The following is a 20,043-nucleotide window of genomic DNA, read 5'->3' on the forward strand; positions in this document are numbered from 1 at the left end:
TACTGGGATTAAAAGCTGCTACAGACTGGTTTATACTGGGATTAAAAGCTGCTACAGACTGGTTTATACTGGGATTAAAAGCTGCTACAGACTGGTTTATAATGGGATTAAAAGCTTCTACAGACTGGTTTATACTGGGATTAAAAGCTGCTACAGACTGGTTTATACTGGGATTAAAAGTTGCTACACACTGGTTTATATTGGGATTAAAAGCTGCTACACACTGGTTTATACTGGGATTAAAAGCTGTTACAGACTGGTTTATACTGGGATTAAAAGCTGCTACAGACTGGTTTATACTGGGATTAAAAGCTGCTACAGACTGGTTTATACTGGGATTAAAAGCTGTTACAGACTGGTTTATACTGGGATTAAAAGCTGCTACACACTGGTTTATACTGGGATTAAAAGCTGCTACAGACTGGTTTATACTGGGATTAAAAGTTGCTACACACTGGTTTATATTGGGATTAAAAGCTGCCACACACTGGTTTATACTGGGATTAAAAGCTGTTACAGACTGGTTTATACTGGGATTAAAAGCTGCTACAGACTGGTTTATACTGGGATTAAAAGCTGCTACAGGCTGGTTTATACTGGGAGTAGACGCTTCTCCATCTTGCTACAGAAAGCAGGACAACACGGTCACCTTTACTCTTTCTTGTGTTTCTGTTTAATCTGCAGGGACCTTCTGAAGTGGTGCGAGCGAATTGCTGCAAACTTTGACAGCACATCATCTGCAACAGCACAGCGTGTCTTCCACGAGGTCAGTCCTTTCTTTCGGAGAAAAAGTCAACAGATGAAGAAGAAAGTGGTTTTTTTTTGTGCATTAAGGTTCTCTTTCTCTCTCCTAAGGCACTCGACTGCTTCACCGCCATGCTGTCGTGTCCCGCCAGTCGACTGCGAATGGCTGAGATCATTGGAACCAAACTCAACATCTCCAAAGAGAAGGTACTGCTTTCATCCAGCTGTTATGGTTTTAACTAAGTCTAAGAACGGCAGCTGTGATAGTGGCATCCATAATGGTTTGTCTGCAGGTGCAGCACTTCTGTCAGATGTATCAGCCCGCCATCTCGCTGACCGAGCTGCAGGCTTCGGTGGGGCGAGCCGCTGTGTGTCGGAAGCCAACAGAGGCCGTACAGCTGAGTGTGTAAGTGGGGCATGCTGCCCACCCGCCCCATCTGCCCCTGTTTACACCATGAGCATCAGCTTGTTGCTGTGTCAACACTCACTCTATGGCAGAGCTGAGCACCCCCCTGCTGTTTAATTGAATCAACATCAAATTGATTTAAACTATTGGAAGATAAACAAACTCATCTAATGGCTCAGCTGTCAGGACGTGTCCAAATATTCACATTGATCCTCTCAAAGCCAATATAACTGGGTCATGACATTTGGCCTGGAAAGAAAGTGAGTGTGTAGCAGAAGGGAGATGAGTGTGTGCAGGATTTCCCAGCGGTAATAACAGCTGAGAGTTGGTCTGGAATATGGAGAACTTTTCCCACCTTTAATGTGTTCTACAACTTCTACAGTACAATAAGCTGCTTGCATAAGTATGGACACCCTTAAACTAACACTTTGTTGATTTAATTCCATTAAATCAGCAAATGGGATGGGACAGGATGTGGTGGGATGGGAAGTTTAGTGTTCTAAATCCTGATGCTGCTGCGTTTCCACAGCAACCGTACCCTTTCCTGATAAATAGCATATTAGCCAGAGGGCGATCAGCTGCATAATATTGTGACATATGGCGTCTTTCTTGAATTCTAAGGAACAAGAAGACAACTCAGAAACAAAGGAGGAGACATCCAGCATGGAAGATCTGTGTGTCACCAGCATAGTAATGGAAACATATTTAGTTATTTTTCATAATCTGAGCAAGTGGCAGCGTATAGATGTTGAACAGCAGCAGCTCCAAGATGGGGAACTCCACAGGTTGAGTTACCTCAGATTAGTTACCTATAGACATAAAGTAGTCCCCCTTTTAGATATGACACCTGGAAGTCCTACCCAGTTCTCCAGCCGGTGTAGTAAGATGTTCAGGTGGATCCAGGCTTACCAGGGCTGAAAGGTTTCTGCTCTCTGAGATCAAGCACCCTAAACGTATCGGTTTGTTTTTTAATTGTTTGTGTGGGAAAAGTTTGGAAATAATTTATTGTCGATTAATTTTGATCACTTTTATATCCACGGTTGTTGATTTTTAAGCCCTTCTTTTCCTATTCCTTTGTTCTGAAGTCTGATATCATTTTTATTATTATTATTATTATTTATTTATCTTTTTATTCTAAATAAAACTTTTTCTATGATTGACTTTTTTTTCATAATTTCTCTTAGTATTTGAATTCTTTATATTTTAATTTAAAAACAAGTAAATCATTTTTATATAGATTCAGGTGTGTTGTTGTTTTAGAAGTGCCATTTATTGGTGAAGAGCTGACTGAAAATAAATGTGTTTTTTGTTGCCATTAAAAGAGATAACATGACATTTGCTGCCACACGACCCTCCGCCGTTCTGCTGGAACAGCTGGCAGTATGCGTGGCCAAAGGAGAGCCGGTTCTCCTGGTGGGAGAGACGGGAACAGGAAAAACCTCCACTGTACAACACCTGGCCAGAGTTACAGGTGAGATCAGGAGTGTCTGTGGGGAGATGATGGCTTCCATGTGTCTCCAATATTCCCAGCACAAGTTGCTCTAACTAAAATGTTCTTCACATGTGTTGCATCCAGGACACAGGCTGCGGGTGGTGAACATGAACCAACAAAGTGACACCGCCGACCTTCTCGGAGGGTAAGTGACAGAAGAATCCCTGAATAACACAAATTTTATATTGTGCCAAACAGTCTAAAAACAGGTTCTTCATCAGTTTAAACTCAGTTTTATTCATAATACATGAGAATAGTCCCAGAGTGGTGCAGGACGCGGGTTTAACATCGCGCAGGAGGGTTGGCATCATGCAGGAGGGTTGGCATCGTGTCGGATGGAGGGTTGACATCGTGCAGGGCAAGGGTTTTCATCATGCCGATATCTTCTCCAGGTACAAGCCAGTAGACCACAGGCAGATCCTGCTCCCTCTCAGGGAGGCCTTTGAAGACCTGTTCTCTCAGACATACTCGAGAAAGCAGAACCTCACCTTCCTTGGTCACGTGCAGACCTGCTTCAGGGGGAAACGTTGGCAGGATCTGCTCAAGCTCATGGACCATGTCTGCAAATCTGCTCTGGCTAAGGAGGTGCAAGAGAAATCAAACGGTAGTGCACCATAAAAAGTAGATGGAGATAAATGTTGAATATTTCATGCTGTGGTGAAGTAATGTCCGTTTTCTCTTGTGATTGTGCAGCTGCCATGCTGCAGGAGCAGTGGGAGGCTCTGGCTTCCAAGCTGAATCAGACTCGGCAGCAGATTCGGGCCTGTGAGACAGCCATGGTCTTTGCTTTTGTGGAGGTGAAGACTTTAATGAATGCACAGACACACTCTTTCCAGCATCAGTAGAGCAGAGCAGGGCTGAACGGTGTGTTGTCCACAGGGAACGTTGGCTCAGGCCGTGAAGAAGGGACACTGGATCCTGTTGGATGAGATCAACCTGGCAGCTGCAGAGACTCTGGAGTGTCTGAGTGGACTTCTGGAAGGTAGCGCCGGATCGCTTGTGCTGCTAGATCGTGGAGACACTGGTGAGGACATGATAGGGTTGTCATAACATCCTCATGAATTTAAGATTCCGAGGAAAGTTATTGACAATATATTTCTGATTCCAGAGCCCCTGGTTCGCCACCCAGACTTCCGTCTCTTTGCCTGCATGAACCCAGCTACTGATGTGGGAAAAAAGAACCTTCCTCTGGGCCTTAGGAACAGGTGAGCATACACCAACAGTCAACTGCTTTTCTAACATTAAATATTATTATTAGTTTCCACCACGAGCATCCTACCTAACTGAGCTTTTAAGACCTTCCTAATTCCTAGAATGAGACCCCAAATCCAGTATTAGATTATGTCAAGAGGAAACATGGATGTCAGCCAAGACAAGAAGCAAACAGAGATGGAGAAGATTTGAACCAGCTCTTCCCCCAGCCATCAGGAGGAATGTCTTAATGAAGATGCAGAAGGAATATCAGGAATGTGTTTCACTGTAAGATGACCGCAGGAGCATAAACTGAACACGCAAAAGCCCCAAAACCTGGTTTTCCGATTATGCTGGCTGACACAGAAGGTTAAAGTGGTGATACGAGTAAAGGTTTCATACAGCTTGTAATCCATGGAGCTGTGTGTGTTTTAGCAGACCATGCTCCACCCTGCTCGCCTCCTGCAGTCATTATCATCTTCCTTTGGGGTTGGGAACCCCAGGTTATCAGGTTTATACGGAAAGCATGACTTACAATCCCGCTCTAACATTCCATGTGTGACAACTTTAATACTGCCTAGTTAGTGGTTAAATAAAACATGAGGACCATCATTTGAAAGATGAATCACCATATTTGTTTCTGTCACAGTTGCCTAAACATTCCAGAAATGCAGCATGCTTCGCGGTGAACTGCTGTGTTTGCATCCTCCAGGTTTACTGAGCTGTATGTGGAGGAACTGGAGAACGAGGGAGACCTGCGGATCCTGGTTTCAGACTACCTCAAATGCTTAAATCCACATCGGAACGTCATCAGCGGCATCATAAGGTTTGTTTGCTTTTATGTGAAATTACAGAACAGTTGCCGACAAACCGCACAGCACAATTCACCCTGAGATGAGCAACAAAAAAGGCTGCTTCCTTTTACAAATGTCAGGAACGAACCAAAACTTTATCTTCATAACCTGATTCACTCGGGCTGAGTGAAGATCAGGATACCTCTTCATCAGGTCCACCTTCTAGTACCGGCTCGTCTTCTTCATCGGGTCCTCTTCATCAGGTCCACCTTCTAGTACCGGCTCGTCTTCTTCATCAGGACCACCTTCTAGTACCGGCTCGTCCTCTTCATCAGGACCACCTTCTAGTACCAGGTCGTCCTCTTCATCAGGTCCACCTTCTAGTACCGGGTCGTCCTCTTCATCAGGTCCACCTTCTAGTACCGGGTCGTCCTCTTCATCAGGTCCACCTTCTAGTACCGGGTCGTCCTCTTCATCAGGTCCACCTTCTAGTACCGGGTCGTCCTCTTCATCAGGACCACCTTCTAGTACCGGCTCGTCCTCTTCATCAGGACCACCTTCTAGTACCGGGTCGTCCTCTTCATCAGGACCACCTTCTAGTACCGGGTCGTCCTCTTCATCAGGACCACCTTCTAGTACCAGGTCGTCCTCTTCATCAGGACCACCTTCTAGTACCGGCTCGTCCTCTTCATCAGGACCACCTTCTAGTACCGGGTCGTCCTCTTCATCAGGACCACCTTCTAGTACCGGCTCGTCCTCTTCATCAGGACCACCTTCTAGTACCGGGTCGTCCTCTTCATCAGGTCCACCTTCTAGTACCGGGTCGTCCTCTTCATCAGGTCCACCTTCTAGTATCAGCTCGTCTTCTTCATCAGGACCACCTTCTAGTACCGGGTCGTCCTCTTCATCAGGACCACCTTCTAGTACCGGGTCATCCTCTTCATCAGGTCCACCTTCTAGTACCGGCTCGTCCTCTTCATCAGGTCCACCTTCTAGTACCGGCTCGTCTTCTTCATCGGGTCCACCTTCTAGTACCGGCTCGTCCTCTTCATCGGGTCCACCTTCTAGTACCGAGTCGTCCTCTTCATCAGGTCCGCCTTCTAGTAGCGGGTCGTCCTCTTCATCAGGTCCACCTTCTAGTACCGGGTCGTCCTCTTCTTCAGGTCCACCTTCTACTACCGGGTCGGACCTTTTTTATCCTGGTGTGATAGATGGAAGCAGGTGGTGGAAACCTTCCTCAGAGGTTTTCTCCATATCGACATGACAGCATCACACAGTTGCTGCAGGTTTGTCGGCTGCATCCATGATGAGAATCTCCCGTTCCACCACATCCCAAAGCTGCTCTACTGGACTGAGATCTGGTGGCTGTGGAGGCCATTGGAGTCCAGTGAACTCATCGTCATGTTCTAGAAAGCAGGTGGAGATGATCTGAGCTTTGTGACATGGTGCATTATCCTGCTGGAAGTAGCATCAGAAGATGCTCCACTGTGGTCATAAAGGGATGGACATGGTCAGCAACAATACTCAGGTAGGCGGTGCTGGTTAAACCAGGCCACGTTGGTACTAAGGGGCCCAAAGTGGACCAAGAAAACTTCCCCCCACCATTACACCAGCAGCAGCCTGAAGCGTTGATCCAAGGCAGGATGGATCCATGTTTTCATGATGTTTCCAGCAGATTCTGAGCCGAGCATCTGAATGTGGAGCTGAAATGGAGACTCATCAGACCAGCAACGTTTCTCCATCTTCTATTGTCCAGTGTTGGTGAGTGTGTGTGAATTGTAGCCTCAGTTTCCTGTTCTTAGCTGGCAGGAGGCACCCGGTGTGTCTTCTGCTGCATCCTGGTCCAGACAACTGCTGCTCTGGATGTTTTCTCTTCTTCAGACCATCTCTGGAAACCCTGGATAAACTCTAAAGCAGGGGTGTTCAGTTCTTGTCCTTGAGGGCTACAATCCTGCTGGTTTTAGATGTTTCCTGCTCCAACATACCTGTTTTGTGTGCAGTTTTTATCTGGCCGTACGAAGGGAGGCCGGCTCCCATCTGATGGACGGGACTGGCCACAGACCCTACTACAGCCTCCGGACTCTGTGCAGGGCCTTGAAATATGTGGCTGCAAACCCCTGTCAAAATGTGCAGCGCTCGCTCTATGAGGTAGGAATCTGGGGGGCGGGGCTAGATAGGTTTTGGGAACAAGGCGGGGGGCGGGCGGTAAATATCTTTACTCTAAGTCTGACTCATTCAGTTAGTTTAGTGTGTAATTGTTACCCTCACCCTGTGAAATTCAGGGCTTCTGCCTGAGCTTCCTGACTCAGCTGGACCGACGATCCCACCCCCTGGTCCAGAGACTGGTGTGTCAGCACATTTTAATGAGGAACATCAAGTGTCTGAAACAGGTAAGACTTTGTTCAGTTTAACTGTGCTCAAGTTTTACACAAATTCAGCTCAAAAGTAAGTAAGTGTGAAAGATTTAACATGAGCACGAGTTAGTCAACATAATCATGTACCTTGTCTACACACGTCCATGTTTAAGTCCGTTGTTCTTGTCTGCTGGTTATTTACTGCTGGATCATCATTCCAAGAGGAGACTGGAGGCCTGATCCAGGAAGCAGGACTTTCTCTTATCCAGGATGCTGGTCCACTTCTTACCGGATAAATCACCATGGTAACTGAACAGCTAACCTGCCCCGGAGCAGGTTCTGTTCTGATCGACGAGTATAAAGCGCCACCTCCTGACCAATCAGATCTCTTGGAAATGTCCCGCCCATTCTTAGAACATCCTGTCCAGGTTGGTGGTGAATGGTGAGAGGAGGCTGAGGAGAGGAGGAGTTTTAGGGACAGATGAGGGTCTCTGGTCTGTGAGAGCATTGAAGAATGTTTCTGTCCTGCCTTTTTAGCTCCGTCAGGGTTGATCTGAGATCATGAGCTTAATAATAACGCTTATACAGGGCAGAACCATGAATGTATGGAACCACAACTACTCACGTCGTCATGGTGAGAAATTAATATTCCAACACAAACGCTCACACGGGGGCGGAGCCACTAAAGACCTGGATGGAGACTATAGATGGAACTCAAGAAATGAGAATGTTGTGCAAAACTTAATTTATTCCAGTAATTAAAATGAAAGGAAAACTAATATATAGACCCATGCAAAGTGAGAAATTTCCAGCATTTATGTGTTATCATGTTGATGATTGTGGCTTGTAGCTCATGGAAAACCCAAACATCTAAATCTCAGAAATGAGAATATAGTGAAAAGGATCAGTGTTGCAGCCTCTAAGAGCCAATTACCTCTAACCAGCTGATCCATCCAAACACCAGCAGAGGCCTCCTGAGCATCTAGATGGTCTCAGTCTGTTCCTAGAGTCCAGCATCATGGGGAAGGTTGCTGACCTGACAGCTGGGCAGAAACCATCACCTCCCTCCACTAGGGGGAAAAGCCTCAGCAGGCGGCTGCAGAAGAAGCTGGATGATCAAAGTGCTGCATCAACGCTCATCAAGAAGAAGCTGAGAGGAAGGAGAAGCTGGAACAAGCAGCAGGATGAAGCAGCTGGAGAGGACGGTCAGGAAAAGCTTCACCAAGACTGGACTGAGGCTGGAGTTAGAGCTTCCAGAGCCGCCACACAGACGGATCCTGGACCTGGACTTCATGTCATAGTCCTCTAGTCCAGCCGCTCCTGAACATAATGTCAGCAGCATCTCACCTGGACTAAAGAAACCAGGACCTGGTCTGCTGAGCAGTGGTCCAAAGGGTCTTTTCTGATGAGCTAGTCCTGCATCTCATGTGGAAATCCAGGTCCCAGAGTCTGGAGGAAGACTGGAGAGGCAACAATCGAAGACCCTTAAAGAGCAGCATGAAGTTTCCACAGTGGTGGTGATGTGGGAGCCATGTCCTCTGGTGCTGGTCCACTTGGCTTTATTAAGTTCAGAGTCCACACAGCGTCTACCAGGAGGCTTTAGAGCTCTTCATGCTTCCTTTGTAGAAATGTGGACTTTATTTTCCAGCAGGACTTGGCACCTGCCCACACTGCCACAAGAACCTGAACCTGGTTCAAAGACCAAGGATTACTGGGCTGGACTGGCCAGCAGACTCTCCAGATATGGACCCCGTAGAAACTCTATGGAGCCTTTCCAAGAGGAACATGGGACACATGAGACGGAGCGATGCAGGAGAGCTGAAGGACTGAAGCATCCTGGTCTTCATTCCAGCCAGCAGGACCACAGGCTGGTAACATCCACGCCACAAGACCTGGGTTCATATGCAGGACTAGACCAAGACCTGGGTTCATATGCAGGACAAGACCGAGACCTGTTTCATATGCAGGACTAGACCGAGACCTGGGTTCATATGCAGGACTAGACCGAGACCTGGGTTCATATGCAGGACAAGACCGAGACCTGTTTCATATGCAGGACTAGACCGAGACCTGGGTTCATATGCAGGACTAGACCGAGACCTGGGTTCATATGCAGGACAAGACCGAGACCTGTTTCATATGCAGGACTAGACCGAGACCTGTGTTCATATGCAGGACTAGACCGAGACCTGGGTTCATATGCAGGACTAGACCGAGACCTGGTTCATATGCAGGACGAGACTGAGACCTGGTTCATATACAGGACTAGACCGAGACCTGTGTTCATATGCAGGACTAGACCGAGACCTGGTTCATATACAGGACTAGACCGAGACCTGGGTTCATATGCAGGACTAGACCGAGACCTGGGCTCTAATTTCTGAGATTTCTAGCTTTCCATCAGCTGGAAGACGCGATCATCACAGAACCAATAAATGCTGGAGATGTCTCACTCTGCATGTAATGAGTCTATATGTTATATTTGTTTCTCTTTTAAGTTAAATTACTGAAATTAATTTCGTTTTGTGCGATAGTCTTAATTCTTTTTTTTATCGGTATAAAGGAAGGAACTGAGGAAGCTCCGCCACCATGGTGAAGTAGCTGCTCTGCAGGGTTTCTCTGTGATTGGTCAGATGCTGCAAACTCCGCCCCTGTCACGGATCAAGCGCACTCTGATCAAGATGGTAAACCCTGGGTTAAAATACGGAGTTGATAAGCAGCTTCGTAGTACCGCTGGTCAGGGTTGTCTGGGTGCGTCCACCCATGTAACGGAGAGTTTTTCTTGGGGTCTCTGCTCAGACGTGGGACCTGTTCCAGCCACAGAAACTGCTTCCTCCCAGTATGGATGCATCACGCTTCCTTCGCCCGCTCAGAGAGGATCGTTCCTCCCTTTCTCAGGATCTTTCCAAGAACGGAAGTGTCGGGTGTCCTGCATGACGCCGTACTGCTCTCAAACCAAAGAGAAAACTTTAACCATCATCTCTTCCAGCAAATCCATTACTTTACATTTATTAATACAGAATCAGCCTTTTATTTTAACCCGTTTTTAAGTCTCTAATTACATTTGAGCGTTTTTTGTTGCAAAAAGAAATGACAAATCCTTTTTATTTGCTTCCTACAGTCGGTTCCAGCCCCCTCAGGCCGACCCTGTGTGCAGATGGAGGGCTACTGGGTGCCACAGGGGGAGATGCAACCAGCTCTGGATCCCAGCTATATCCTTACCCCCTCAGTGAAACTCAACCTTGGCGACCTCAGCAGAGTTGTATCCGCAGGGTAGGATAACGTCCACCCACCACACAGTTTCCCTGCAAATCAATGGGCTCATGCTCACAGAGCTAATTGGGAATTTTGGGGAAAAAAAGCATCACAGTGCATCCAACCCAAAATGATGTTGGGCTAAATGTCCTTCAGTTAATGAGCTCCCAGGCTCATTGAGCCATAAATGGATCCCAAAAGGGTGGGTTGAAGTTAGGGTTAGGGGTTAGGAGCAGGGCAGGTCGAGTTAGTCCTGGCCAAACTGGATCTGGCTTCATGCACGGAGATGCTGTCTATCAATGGGATGGATGAATAAAATGGATATGCCTGTAAATGATGCAGAAATAAAGGCTGTTTCCCACCTGGTTTACAGTTCAGTGTGAGTGGCAGATATCATACATGCACCGTTCTGGTTTGATCCATGTTAGGACCGGCTGCTCCATGACTCGCTTCTTATCACTCGATTGGCCTTTACTTTGCTAGGCTGAGGCTACAGCATCACTCTGCACTGATCTGATGACTGATCAATAGTTTGACCTTCTGTCAACCCCTGGCACAATGCTTGGGCCCCACAGGACTCACCCGGTGCTGATCCAGGGAGAAACGTCAGTGGGGAAGACCAGCCTGATCCGCTGGCTGGCCACGGCCACAGGGAACCAGTGTGTGAGGATCAACAACCACGAGCACACCGACATCCAGGAGTACATCGGCTGCTACTCTTCAGATGATAGGGGGAAGCTGGTGTTCAGAGAGGGTAAAAAAGTCTGTTTACATCATCACTCCTCAGTCCTCTGTGTGGAGGTAAAATATGAAGACAGACTTCCCGCTGAAGACAGTATTCCCGTTTATCTCCTGCAGGAATTCTGATTGACGCCATGAGGAAGGGCTACTGGATCATCCTGGATGAGCTGAATCTGGCCCCCACCGATGTCCTGGAGGCCCTCAACAGACTGCTGGATGACAACAGGGAGCTCTTTGTGGCCGAGACTCAAGAAGTCATCAGAGCTCACCCCAGATTCATGCTGTTTGCAACTCAGAATCCCCCCGGTCTCTACGGCGGCAGGAAGGTAATCGTTATGACACCTGAGAGTCTGGTGGGTGTGGCTCCAGCAAAAAGACCTGCAGCTCTTCAAGCTGGATTTATACTTGTGTCTGAGTAATGCTGGTTAGTCCGTGGAGGCTTGATATGCACCTCTTCCGGACATGATGTGCCCTTCTAATTGGTTTTTGATTACGGGATTCTGTGTTCCTGGATCACCATGTTGGCTGGCATTGTTGTTCTAAAACAGAAAATGTCTGCGTGACCTAAAAAAAGAACCCTGTGGAGTTTAGCCGCCAGTAACGTGCCCTGCTGCCACTTTCTGGATCTCTGGGCTGGTTGAGGCCACGTGAAACGTTGCATGATTCTGCTGTTGACTCTCGTTTGGTCTCATTTATTGGACGAGTCAGAAATAAGACATATTAGTAACTGAACAATTTCTTTTAACAAACCTTCATTCTCTCGCTTACATTTGTTGTGCAGCATGTGGATCAGATGTTATGTTGGTTTTAGAATAAAATGGTCTAGGAACAGGTACCTCAGCAGTATGAGGAAGACCCATGCACAGCCACAACCGCCCGGTTCCTCATCTTCTCCACACTTATTAATTAGTTAATAGTCTCTTCTCCACACAGCCTGTTTCATCATTCACTCAGGATTTTAGAAACCTCAGCGTATGTCCACCTGGTAAAAACTTTCCCTCACTCCCAGACTTGGAGAAAAAGCATGTAGTAAAGGAAAAGGACTTCCCAGTACATTTTCTGGAACCTGGAAACGCGAGCCAGGGAGATTGCCTGGAATTCTTTTACCCTGGAAAAAAAAATTCCAGGTAATAAAAACTCCTGGAAATGTTGAGAAACCCCTGATGATCATTAGTGCTGCTAATATGTGTCATCAGTTGGGATACAGAAGAGAGCAGAATCTGCTGTTTGCCCACGAGCATGGCCCACATCCTCAACTCTGCTGCTTATCCCACACGCGCATTGTCATTACACGCGTTTAAAAGGTAAATAAACACATGTTTGTTAGAGCAGAAATAATCCGTCAACCCTCCTTTAGCGACTCTTCATGCTGAGTTTACGGTTTCCATGTGCAGTAGTCCTGCTAACAGTTGCCAGACTGAGTTGGACGTCTTCATCCTCCAAATGTGATGAGTGGGGAACGTGATGTGTAGGTCAGAATATCCTGCATGGACACCGTTAAAGCAGCATCTGCAGATGTTCATCTAGCTGAGCTGGTGTTGGGTGATGGAGGGAGGGTCAAACCACCCCTCCTACCCCCAGATAACCAAGGTGTTGCTGCTGCCAGTAATGATCTCCTGTTCTCCAGGTGCTCTCCAGGGCTTTCAGGAACCGCTTTGTGGAGCTGCACTTTGACGAGCTTCCCAGTGGAGAGCTTGAGACCATCCTCCATCAGAGGTGCAGCTTGCCTCCATCCTACTGCGCCAAGCTGGTCAAAGTCATGCAGGACCTTCAGGTACCTTCACACAGTCCCTGTAGCCTGTTTATTTTCAGTCAGCCAGCTCCTCTGGATGTAACCAGGCTTCCACCTCTTCCTGCAGTCACTACGTCGAGGATCTTCAGTGTTTGCGGGGAAGCACGGCTTCATCACGCTTAGAGATCTGTTCCGCTGGGCGGACCGCTACAGGCTGGAGGAGCAGACAGAGGCTTCCCGGGACTGGCTGCAGCACTTAGCAGACGATGGTGAGGCTCGTCGGACGTCCTGCTCAACCAGCAGCTGCTTTCAGATGAAGCCTGACATCAGAGTGTGGTCTCCTCCATCAGGGTACATGCTGCTGGCAGGTCGGGTGAGGAGGCCAGAGGAGGAGGCCATCATCCTGTCCACCCTGGAGAAGCACTTCAAGAGGACGGTGAACCCTGAGGATCTGTTTTCCCAGAAGCAGGTCATCAGCCAGTTCAGTGAGTAGAGGATGAAACCTCCACCTTCTTATTCCCTCCCCTCTGGGTACAGAAAATTGAAGAATGGATGTAAATGACCCACAAATTAAAATTCAATTCATTTAAATTTTGAATAAAAAATATAATTAAAATTTCTTAGAATTAGATCAATTCTGCTTTTTATAAATGACACAAACCCTGTAGCTGTATGAAGCGGAAGTTCAGGAGTCATCTCACCTCATCTGAGGCAGCCAGAGGTGACGATGGCTGGCAGGTGGTGGGAGGAGTCAGACGGATAGTCCTGGTCCCTCTGATGCAGCTGGAAGTCAGGATGTCTTCCAGCTGGTGGTGGTGGGGGGGGGGTCAGCTATCACCGGCTGGTTCTGTAGAAGGTCTCCAGCAGCTTCTCTCGTCTCCTTCAGGATCCTCAGAAAGGGAAGCTGCTGCTCAGCCTTCTCTATCACAGCAGTGGTGGACCAGGAAAACTCTTTTGGGCTGTGGTCACCCTGAAGGACATCACTCTTTACTTATTATACAGCGCCGGTTCACAGCAACGTCATCCAAAGTCCGAATAATCCAGCCCATTCATTCTGACCCAGTTAAAACTAAAACCTACATGAGTCCAGTTTCTAACAAAACCCATTCATAGAGACCTCGCTACGGAGACCCAACGGATAGCATCCACTCTTTTATACAAATCCTTCATCCTACATCTGAACCAGGACAAGGAAGGACGGCCATCTTCCTGGACCGGGTGGGGGTGGAGAGGACAGGAAAGAGGTAAACCAGCAGCAGAGCTCTGATCCAGGGATTCCTGCTGAGAAAGAAGAGAAACATACATGAATGAACTACAACCTCAGATGTTTCCACATGGAGAGTAAAGAGAGCAGAGAGGTAGAAAATATAGGGGAGGGCTCTTTGGTGTTGATCTAACACCATGTTGTCAGGACCTGGACCTCTTCCCTGTAGACAGCCTCCCAGCCTCAGACATCAGCCTATCGCTATGGTGTCCTCTGCAGACTTCATGGTGATGCTGGAGGACACGGTGGAGCGGTGTAGGGGGGACTCCTCTATGTTTCTCATGTTCCAGTGGGACCAAGATGTGTTCTGTAGATGAAGTTGTCAACAGTTAACCTTGTACGTTGCATCTACTTCTATCTGGACTGTTGATGATAACTGTCCTGTAATCAGTTCCGGTGGACTCTTGTGATGGCAGGTCCCCACGTTGATAGCATTGCTGGCGTACCAGAGGAGTTCCGCCATGTGGTGTGGACACACGGCATGCGGAGGCTGGCTGTGCTGGCTGGTCGGGCGCTGCGCTTCGGGGAGTCCGTCCTGCTTGTAGGAGACACGGGGTAAGACTCAGATGTCTCTTCTGTCTGCATGTGTTTTAAATACCTTCTTATGATGAGCTCGTTTCTACTTGCTTCCTCACCAGATGTGGAAAAACAACCATCTGCCAGCTGTTTGCTGCTTTAGCTGGACACAAGTTCTTCTCAGTGAACTGTCATCTGCACATGGAGACGTCGGACTTCCTCGGAGGCCTGAGACCCGTCAGACACACTCCTCAGGTTCTGATGAAGCCTTACTGAGGCTGCCAATGATCATTAACCCTTAAAGCTCCAGCAGGTCTCCCCCCGAGGTCTATCTCTTCCACCACCAGGAGCAGTAGTGTGTAGCTATGTGGGGTAAACTGTGATGGATATCTACCCTTTAGACCAGGAGATCCGGGAGATCATCATAACAATTATACATATATATATATATATATATATATATATATATATATATTTATATAGGCCTGTCATGATAACAAATTAAGCTGTGTGATAAATTTTCTCAGAAGTTATTGCAATAAGCGATAACATTGCACAAGCGATAATGTTGTCATTTTTAGACCATTTTCAGCTAATATAATGACAATGCCATAATACAAATACATCCTTTCAAAGATCAATAAACTTCAATTTCTGAAGAACATTTCACACTGGAACTGGAATAAATTTAAAATAACAAAAACAATAAATAGAACAGACTCCGTCTCATTAACAATGAATGAAACCAAACACAACCAAAAGCAATAAGTATGATAGAAAATAAAGTCTCTGTTCTGTAAACAAAACTTCCCTTCAAAAAATATATTAAAAAACATTAAACAGTATCATTTTATTAAAAACTAGAAAAAAATACTGCACTGTTGCTGTTTGTGAAGCTGAAATATCTCCCCTACTAGAGACTGAGTTATACTGGGATTAAAAGCCTCTACAGGCTGGTTTATACTGGGATTTTAGGGGTTAAAGGATGCAGCAGATGTCCTAATGGAGCTTTTTACTCATCATGTGGTGATGATCTGTGCAGGAAGTCCAGCTTCGTAGTGCTGTGAACAGTTTTTCCTGTGTTTGTGCAGACGGATGGAGAGGACGGAAGACTGTTTGAGTGGCATGACGGTCCTTTGGTGCTGGCCATGAAGGAGGGAGGAGTGTTCCTCATGGACGAGATCTCCCTGGCAGACGACTCGGTGCTGGAGAGACTCAACAGGTACAAACACACCTCATCGTATCCACAGGACCAGGTTCCAGGCTGGCTTTCCATCACTTCAGTGTGCACAGAGAGCAGTCATCCTGGTGGGAGTGACAGCCTGCTAACACACTTAAGAGCATGAGAAGTTTCCTGGGTGTGGAGGTTAAAAACATTTCTTTTCTCATGCGTCTATGCATGAAATCTGCACGGGTAACTTTTTTAACTGATCTTGCTTTTAATAATTTTAATGTAATTTATTATTTTATTGTGATTATGTGTTGATGCCTTTTACTATTTCTAAATATCTGTAATGCCTTTGTTTTATGTAAAGCACTTTGAATTGTCTTGTACATGAAATGTGCTGAACAAATAAACTGCCTTGCCTTGCCCTAGTTCTCAGGTCCAGGTCCAGCCCTCTAGGGCCACAGTCCTGTAGGCTTTCAATGTCTCCTGATTCAAATTAACATCTTCCATCAACCTGATCCAGGTGCTGCAGCAGAAACATCCAAAAACCTGTAGGACAACCTTTTCCTTTGAGATTATCCAGGTCAGGTTTTGTTAATTTCATTTAAACAATTCATTAGACTGAAAGCAAACAATGGTTATGCCATGAACCATGCCTGGGCGATGAAGGGAACCATGCCATGAACCATGCCTGAATGATGCAGGGAACCATGCCATGAACCATCCTGGACGATGCAGGGAACCATGCCAGAAACTATTGCTGGAACTGGGGATGATGCTTGGAACGATGCTGGGGAAGATGCATGGAACCATGTCAGGAACTTTTCCTGGAACGATGCGGACGATGATGCAGGGAACCATGCCTGGAACAATGCTGGGAACCATGCCATGAACCAAGCCTGGGACAATGCTGAGGACGATGCCTGGAACGATGCACGGAACCATGCCTGGGACGATGCAGGGAACCATGTTAGGAACTATTCCTGGAACTGGAGACGATGCCTGGAACGATGTAGGGAACCATGCCTGGGACGATGCAGGGAACCATGCTAGGAACTATTCGTGGAACTCTGGATGATGCCTGGAACAATGCTGAGGACGATGCAAGGAACCATGCCAGGAACTATTGCTGGAACTGGGGATGATGCTTGGAACGATGCTGAGGAAGATGCAGGAACCATGTCAGGAACTTTTCCTTTAACGATGCTGACGATGATGCTGGGAACCATGCCATGAACCAAGCCTGGGACAATGCTGAGGACGATGCCTGGAATGATGAATGGAACCATGCCTTGGACGATGCAGGGAACCATGCTAGGAACTATTCCTGGAACTGGAGACGATGCCTGGAACGATGTAGGGAACCATGCCTGGGACAATGCAGGGAACCATGCTAGGAACTATTCGTGGAACTCTGGATGATGCCTGGAACGATGCTGAGGACGATGCAAGGAACCATGCCAGGAACTATTGCTGGAACTGGGAATGATGATTGGAACGATGCTGGGGAAGATGCAAGGAACCATGCTAGGAACTATTCGTGGAACTCTGGATGATGCCTGGAATGATGCGGAGGACGATGCAAGGAACCATGCCAGAAACTATTGCTGGAACTGGGGATGATGCTTGGAACGATGCTGGGGAAGATGCAGGGAACCATGTCAGGAACTTTTCCTGGAACGATGCTGACGATGATGCAGGGAACCATGCCTGGAACAATGCTGGGAACCATGCCATGAACCAAGCCTGGGACAATGCTGAGGACGATGCCTGGAACGATGCACGGAACCATGCCTGGGACAATGCAGGGAACCATGCTAGGAACCATTCCAGTAACTGGGGACGATGCCTGGAACGTTGTAGGGAACCATGCCTGGGACGATGCAGGGAACCATGCTAGGAACTATTTCTGGAACTGGGGATGATGCCTGGAAAGATGCTGAGGACGATGCAAGGAACCATGCCAGGAACTATTTCTGCAACTATGCTGGGCATGATGCAGGGAACCTTGCTTGGAACAATGCTCGAACCATTCCCAGGACGATGCTAGGAACAATGATGGGGATGATACCTGGAACGATGGTGGGCATGATGCCTGGAACGATGCTAGGAACGATGATGGGGATGATGCCTGGAACGATGGTGGGGATGATGCCTGGAACGATGCTAGGAACGATGATGGGGATGATGCCTGGAACGATGGTGGGGATGATGCCTTGAACGATGCTAGGAACGATGATTGGAATGATGCCTGAAACGATGGTGGGCATGATGCCTGGAATGATGCTAGGAAACATGGGAAAGGGTCAGAAAAAGCTCTGTTTGATTTTTCATAAAAAATATTAAAAGACACTTAGAGGACAGTGGATATGTGAAAAGACCTGGTGATGATACCTTTAAGCCAGTTCCTGAGACTGCACCTCAGGCAGGCCAGACTCCAGTCTTCCTACCAGCCAGCTGTGCAGGAAGCAAAGATGCAGTTTCAGAGTTGTGATCAAGTTGTTGGAATGACGTGCCGAGTCCATCTCAGCAGGCTCATTTCAGCTTTGAATGTGTTTATTTTTTCTGCTGGATTCTGCTGCTTTTTCTTGCTTTCTTGTATTTTTGTCTCCAGACCACTAGTGTGCTGAAGTTGTAAAGACCATGACCATTTCCCACCGTGGCAGAGTTATTTGTGGGTGATAAAGGAAGTTGTGTTTGCTGACAGTGTTGTAGAGACGGAGAAGACCCTGGTGCTGGCAGAGAAGGGTGGCGGCGACGACGACCACGTGGAGCTGATCAGACCTGCTGCAGCTTTCCGTCTGGTTGCCACCATGAACCCTGGAGGAGACTTTGGCAAGAAGGAGGTAAATAACGTCTGTTAGAGGAAACCAGGGTGAAGATGGAGCAGAAAAGTAAAACATCGCTGTAGTCTTACCTGGTAGAAACAGTATACAGCCACTTCATCAGGAATACCCCCCCCCCCCACCCCCACCCCACCCCCCACACACACACACACACACCCACACACATTTACACCAGCAGCAGCCTGAACTTGAACTTTAGCATGACTCCATGCTGCCTTGTGATTGGCTGATTGGCGGAGCTGATAAAGTCTGGGTTGGGTGGTTCTTTCTAAAGGTGATGTATCCCTGCTGAAGGTATTCCAGCTTCAGTCTGACTTGTGTTCTGGTGTCTTTGTGGACAGCTGTCCCCTGCTCTCAGGAACCGGTTCACAGAGATCTGGTGTCCTCAGAGCAACGGTCGCAGCGACCTGGTTCAGATCATCCAACACAACTTGCGCCATGGCCTCTCTCTGGATGGTGAGATGTCTCTGACACTCAGTCGTGACCTGATGCAGAAGGTAAGCAGAGGTCGAGGTTTGCTCATGTTCTCCTTGAACGACATGCAGGCGGTGACATCGCAGAGCTGATGCTGGACTTCACGGACTGGCTGACCCAGCAGGACTTTGGACGCCGCTGCATCCTGAGTGTTAGAGATATCCTTTCATGGGTTAACTTCCTCAACGTGGTGTGTGAGCGGGACGAGGATGACTTCATGACGATGGGAGCGCTGGAAGATGAAGAAGCAGAGTGGGACCTCAGGCTGGACACTGTGACGGCTTTTATCCACGCCGCCTGCTTGGTTTACATAGATGGTATTGGATCAGGTGAGCTAGTCGCTGCTTTTTGCCTTCACTCAGACCTGTTTGCTCACAAGAGATGTTTGCAAACTTAATGTTTTTTCTCTGCAGGAACTACGGTGGCCTGTGCAGACAGTGCTCTGATAGCACGAAGGATGTGCCTCGGCTTCCTGCACCAGAGGCTGAGTAACATGACCAAGCTGGACGAGGAGATGCTGGATGCTCTGAGAGTCTATGACAGCAGTCTGCCTCGGGAACCCCAGTGGGGCGAAGACTTCTTTGGAATCGACCCTTTCTACATTGCTTTGGGTATGGATTTGGAATTAATTCCTTTATTCCAGAGATGAGCCACGTCTTTTATTGTCAGTCCATGATGTTTAGTGGTGAAACCTCACTGTTAACACGATGGAGCAGCGTCTCATTTTATTATTCACCAGTCTGGGAGATGGGGGGTAAGGTAAATTGTGTTACCCAACTTAGGGAAATTCATCTAGTTTACCAAGACAAGAACGAAAACAAGACAAACACATAAAAACATACAATCTACTAAAACATAAGAGACTAAAAAGACAAATAAATAATTATAGCCACGAAACAATGAAAACAACTACTAGTGAATCTGATTCTTTGAAAAGTCTTTTTTGTTTTACTAACCTAAACAAATGTTTTAATTTATTTTTTGTTTAACCTGTAATTTACTAATAAGTCCATTTAAATAAAACCTCTGAGGGAGACCTGGCCAAGAGGTACATCAGTACAGTACT

General features: G+C 47.3%; 1 protein-coding gene across 1 annotated transcript in view; it reads left to right on the forward strand.

Annotated features, from left to right (window-relative positions):
• mdn1 (midasin AAA ATPase 1) overlaps positions 1–20,043 on the forward strand; it is a 94,402-nt gene that overhangs the window by 24,658 nt on the left and 49,701 nt on the right. The window contains 25 exon segments of the mRNA XM_041975695.1: positions 685–766; positions 856–951; positions 1,038–1,150; positions 2,473–2,621; positions 2,727–2,787; positions 3,035–3,246; positions 3,336–3,439; positions 3,522–3,666; positions 3,751–3,847; positions 4,546–4,659; positions 6,628–6,775; positions 6,910–7,017; positions 10,103–10,254; positions 10,812–10,990; positions 11,095–11,303; positions 12,605–12,751; positions 12,837–12,978; positions 13,060–13,194; positions 14,390–14,528; positions 14,612–14,744; positions 15,581–15,711; positions 18,365–18,503; positions 18,845–18,959; positions 19,049–19,306; positions 19,391–19,588. Of these exon segments, the coding sequence (XP_041831629.1) occupies positions 685–766; positions 856–951; positions 1,038–1,150; positions 2,473–2,621; positions 2,727–2,787; positions 3,035–3,246; positions 3,336–3,439; positions 3,522–3,666; positions 3,751–3,847; positions 4,546–4,659; positions 6,628–6,775; positions 6,910–7,017; positions 10,103–10,254; positions 10,812–10,990; positions 11,095–11,303; positions 12,605–12,751; positions 12,837–12,978; positions 13,060–13,194; positions 14,390–14,528; positions 14,612–14,744; positions 15,581–15,711; positions 18,365–18,503; positions 18,845–18,959; positions 19,049–19,306; positions 19,391–19,588 (3,506 nt within the window).

The sequence above is a fragment of the Melanotaenia boesemani genome, chromosome 22, assembly GCF_017639745.1.
Source record: "Melanotaenia boesemani isolate fMelBoe1 chromosome 22, fMelBoe1.pri, whole genome shotgun sequence".
Taxonomy (NCBI): Eukaryota; Metazoa; Chordata; class Actinopteri; order Atheriniformes; family Melanotaeniidae; genus Melanotaenia; species Melanotaenia boesemani.